The sequence below is a fragment of the Limulus polyphemus genome, unplaced genomic scaffold (genome assembly GCF_000517525.1).
Source record: "Limulus polyphemus unplaced genomic scaffold, Limulus_polyphemus-2.1.2 Scaffold232, whole genome shotgun sequence".
NCBI lineage: Eukaryota > Metazoa > Arthropoda > Merostomata > Xiphosura > Limulidae > Limulus > Limulus polyphemus.
This window is the reverse complement of record NW_013665842.1, coordinates 244,718-249,731: the sequence shown is the minus strand read 5'-3', so window position 1 is coordinate 249,731 and position 5,014 is coordinate 244,718. Positions and strand designations below refer to the sequence as shown.

Genomic DNA, 5,014 nt, shown 5'->3' with positions numbered 1-5,014 from the left:
ATCCTTTCATTTTTTCAAACCTTTAGGCTTATTGAAGAATTAAGGTGTTACTATTGCAAATATCTTTTTATCGGAAATATTTTAGTAGCAATGGCAAACAAGATGAAACTCAGAGTGATTCTAGCCCTTTTATTTCTCCAGTTTCTTGATTTCGAAGTTTGCACAGCCCTTACGTTTCGAACATATATTTTTTACTTTTCCTAAGTAGGTGATAAACATTCATCATTTCATTAATTAACAGTAATTTTATTTCTTTATGACCGCTAAAACACACCTATGGTGCAACTGTGTCAAATTGATTAATGAGATTTTAACTGTGTCCTTTTAGTGTTTAAACTGTACTTTTTACTTCTTCTCTCCCGTTCTAGAGTTTTTTTTTTTTTGTTGTTGTTGTTTTGCTTTCAACTCCATGTAATGATATCTACTGCATAGTTTCAAACTGTTATTTTAAAATTCTTCACGAATTATCTTGTGACTACGTTTATCTTAAAATGTCTGATACTGAACTTTTAAGGTTGTTAATTATTTTTTGCTCCAATAATAAACACTTTAAAAAAAAACAGGTATGCTCTATAATTCCCTGTGTGAACATGTAGAGAAAACAGAAAATTGTGGCCTTGTTAGATAAAAATAAATAAATAAATTTTTACATTGACTTCTAACGTCTTTGTAGTCCCCCGCTAGGACAGTGGTAAGTCTACGGATTTACAATGCTAAAATTAGGGTTTCGATTCCCCTCGGTGGACACAGCAGATAGCTCACTGTGGCTTTGTTATGCAAAAAACACACGCACACACTAACATCACACTTTGTGACTCCAGGTGGCCCAGCAGCAAGTCTGAGGGGAGGGATTACAATACCAAAAATCGTCTTTCGAAACAATAACGTCTTTGCCAAGTTGAATTTCCTGTTATATACAATACATGAGTTTTAGTCACAGCGCACTCTTGGGGTCATTTTTATATGATGTAAACAACAAAATGGTGTTGTTTAGATTGTTTCGAGAAAGAGAAAAATGCTTCGTTGAACTTGAAGTGAAGCTTGAAATATTTTTATTGCAGATTATTAAGTATATTAATACCAGAGTTTAGCAGGTATTTTTTAACATTTTGAGACATGTCATTTTCCAATGCAACAAAGGTTTTTATAGCTTCAGTCTTAGCTGTGCCACTGACTTACGTTTACAACATGGTGATGCTGTTAATACAGTGGGATACGACGAGTCCTGTTGCCTGGCTAATTGGGGCTTTATTTATTTTGACAGTACTGTCAGTTTCAGTTGTAAGGTCATCAGGGTCTCATGGATATGGTGTAAAGAAACAAGATAATTACCAATTTTATGGTACCTAGCATTATTATCATCAATGTATGGCATGTTTTATTTGTGAGTTAGTGTCACATTTATATTACTATTCTCAGTTGGTCATTATTCTGATATACTACTAAGTTCTAGTTTATTTAGCATTAATTATACTACTGTAAGTGTAACACATAAAACTTAAGGTAGAATTAAAATATGCAAGAATTAGATAAAATGTTTTTATCTTTATCACATGGACACTTGTAATGGTTTACTCATTAAAATACCAAGCATATTTTATTTACTAATAGTATATGCAGTAACACTAAATGCTTTTTTTATGTTATTGTAAATAGAATGCTAGCCTTTTAAGTAAAACAAAACAAGTGACTGTTTGAGTCTTCATATTGCCCCAAAAAATTACAGTTTATTATTATTATTATTATTTACTGTGACATTTCCTTTTTAAATAATAGTTGGACATCTAACATGTACATTAATCAAATAAAAAAATATGGAGGGAAAATTCCCATAAATAACATTGGCATGCATCCTGTTAATGTTAATGGAATGTGTGAGTGTATTGCCTAGCTGCTTGAGTCAATTGGTAAGATTTGCACTGCATAAGACAACGGTTCTCATACTCATTATTTTCTGATATCATAATACCATTAGCAATACACTACTTTAGTAAGGAAGCACATTATGCTAATATGATAATAGGTTGGCAAACAATGATTTATATGCATAAGGAAGAATTTTATTGATGGTGGAACATACTGCTTGTTTTGACAGAACTTTGGTCTGTCTTCTTCAGGCCTGTCATTATAAAGTAAAATTAAATTAAGATCTTGTAAATGCCCATATATTCAAAATAAAGTGTTTAGTTTTAGCTTTATTGTTAAACTATGTATTATAGTACAACTATATGATTTAATATAGTCTTGTAGTACTAAATAACAAAGAAAATAAGGTTATAGCTATACCCCAGTTCATTTCTGATTAATAAGTTCTACAAACATATGGCTTATTAAATGTTTAACCATGATTTATATGCATTTATATTTTATGATATTTTTTGCCTTCCAGGTTTTCTTCATTGATGATGATCTGGTATAGTAATTGTTGGCCTGCAAGCATTTTGTAGGCTGACATACATTTACATTTTGTTTCTTATTTCTTCACTAAAAAGGGTGAAATAAAAGTTATAAGTATTAGATTGTTTCAATCATAGAGTTGTACAATAAAAAAGTCAAATGTAAGGAAGTAAAACTGTAAAGCATTTACATATTATTACTATTATTATTTCCCAGACATGATTTGCAGTCTTTAGTGTACTTTAAAGTCTTTAAGAGATGGTAATGTGTGATTATTTTATTTTAGTTTTTGCAGTATCTTCTGTCTCTGGAGTAGTTGCTTTGATCATTGCACTAGAACTTGATGGAATAATATCAGGTAGGTTTAATAACAAAAGTTCATTAAGCTAAAAAATATATCTTAAGTGTACAACTCAGAAAGATAATGTTATGAATAATTACTGCTATGCAAAAATTTCCATGATAGTATACCTACATGGATCAGTCTATTTAGGTCAGTCACCCTCAAAACCAAAGGTTCATGGATATTGGTGCCATAGATAAAAGACTTATCCAAGTGTTGTGTCTCTGGATTAAATAGTTTTTATGTGCAAAGTCACTAATTATTTGACCTAAAATGGCTCCCAGATGAGACCATTGACAAAATTTCCAAAAACTTTATTTTTAATGATACAGGAAAAGGCAAAAACTAATGGTAGGGTAGGCTAATTTGGCAAAAATAAAACTAATATGGCAATATTTATGCAGTAAGTATGACCCTCTCTATTTTGATTATACCTATTTACAATTCACAGTAAATAACTTTGACAAAAGGCAAATATCTAATATTATTGCACTGTCAGTAACGTGATTTCTACAATTAAACAGTTCTGATTGATAGTTTATAGAGTGCCTAGCTGTATCTAAGCATCCCAGAACTTCCATGTAGTCTATGACTACACTGGTATTTTCCCTGATCATGTATTGAATAAAAGCCAAAATATAGGTCGACTCAGCTTGATATCAGGTACACTTAAAGCCTGTTGCATGCAAATCGGTCAACTGCAACCTTCTGTCCCATTGCTCTAGACCTGCTTAAAAATACTGCTACTTGTAATTCTTTTTTAATTCCAGTTAAGAAGCTGGTAAAGTTCATTTGCAATTAACAGAAAATCATTGTATTGAATAAACACGCTTATGTACCTGTACAATGCACAGGGAAAACATAAGGGGGCCAGAACCCATTTGATGTCCATCAGCACCAATGGCTTCTTCACTTTGTTTCTTCTAGAGCCTCATTTGACCATGCCATTTTTTCCCCCTTGCCTCATTTATCCTAATTTTTGCTAAACTTTCTTGATTTTGTCATGCCATCCATCTACTTTCTCTTGTTAAATGACATTTTATTTCTTGCACTGTTTCTGAACTGTTTTTAGTTTTATTCAGAAATTTGATTTAGAATTTATTTTATAGATGATGTTAGAAATTTTCAATTGAAATGAGAAACTGAGGTGGTTTGCCATCTTTTAATTCAAATTTTAACCAATATCTCAAATTTTTGATTTAATCTATAATGGTATTTAAAGAGTTTACTGTAAATATGATCATTAAAAGAAAATTAACATAAAGTCCTGACTTGACTGGGATTGGAATGCTAGTTTTTCATTTGAGAATCAAACACTTTAACCATTGTGCCATTTTTACAGTTTTGAAATCCATTGTTAAAAAGTATTAATTCAAAATATTGTTACGACAGCGGAGGTCACATGATGCTAGTAACACGTCATATTCTCGAAGGTTCGTGAATGCTCGAGCGTTTACTAGATTTCGGTATTCTTATACATATAATATGGTCAAGACGTGACGGCAACAATGGGCAATTGAACTGCGGACAGAGAGAGACGTATTGTTGAGCAAGCACGCGAGACGTTCGTTGTGAATTATAGCATTTGTTATAGCACGACTGTGGAAATTAAGTGTATTGCAAAGTTGTATTCAGAAAGAATAAACCAGTTTTATTTAAGAAAGGACTTGTGTCGCTAAAGTTTCATCGGAAAGGAATTATACGAGAAGTTAACTAACGACCAGAGACGTAACAAATTGGTGTCAGACAGTGGGACAAGATAAAAAAAAAATAAAAAAATAATGGAAACGAGAAGCGGCAAATCAAACTACAGCTTAGCAGACTTGATGGCAGCAATACTAGAGCAGCAAAAGAAACAAGAAAAATGAGAAAATAAACAAGAAGAAAGGGAAGAGAAATTACAGCAGTGGTTGGAGGAAAAAAAAAGAAACAAGAAGAGAGATTACAGAAGTTGTTGGAGGAAAAAGAAAACAAACAAGAAGAGAAATTACAGCAGTTGTTGGAGGAAAAAGAAAACAAACAAGAAGAGAGATTACAGCAGTGGCAACTGGAACAAGAAAGGAAACAGGAAGAAAGTCTCCAACAGTTGCAGGAAAGTCAGTAGCAACTAAAGGAAAGTCAACAACAGTGGCTAAAATTGCAAATGGAAGACATTAGTAAATTTAAAAGCGAATTAGATACATTAAAGGATCATTTATTGTTTTTTACACAAGGAGGATACATTAACCATCAATTTAATCAGCCCCAGACAATGGCAAGCCCTTTCCAGACCCC

The 5,014-nt window shown here is 32.2% G+C and overlaps 1 protein-coding gene across 3 annotated transcripts in view; it reads left to right on the top strand.

The window, feature by feature from the left end:
* The first annotated feature begins 875 nt into the window (after nt 1-875).
* The window catches only part of LOC106478609 (transmembrane 6 superfamily member 1-like), a 21,831-nt gene continuing 17,692 nt past the window's right edge, over nt 876-5,014 (top strand). The window contains exons 1-2 of one of the 3 annotated variants that reach the window (XM_013939166.2): nt 876-1,342; nt 2,684-2,755. In XM_013939166.2, the coding sequence (XP_013794620.1) occupies nt 1,117-1,342; nt 2,684-2,755 (298 nt within the window). In that variant the 5' untranslated portion in view covers nt 876-1,116. Of the gene's footprint in view, nt 1,389-2,683; nt 2,756-5,014 lie in introns of all 3 variants that reach the window. The other 2 variants (XM_022382226.1, XM_022382227.1) reach the window with 2 other exon arrangements.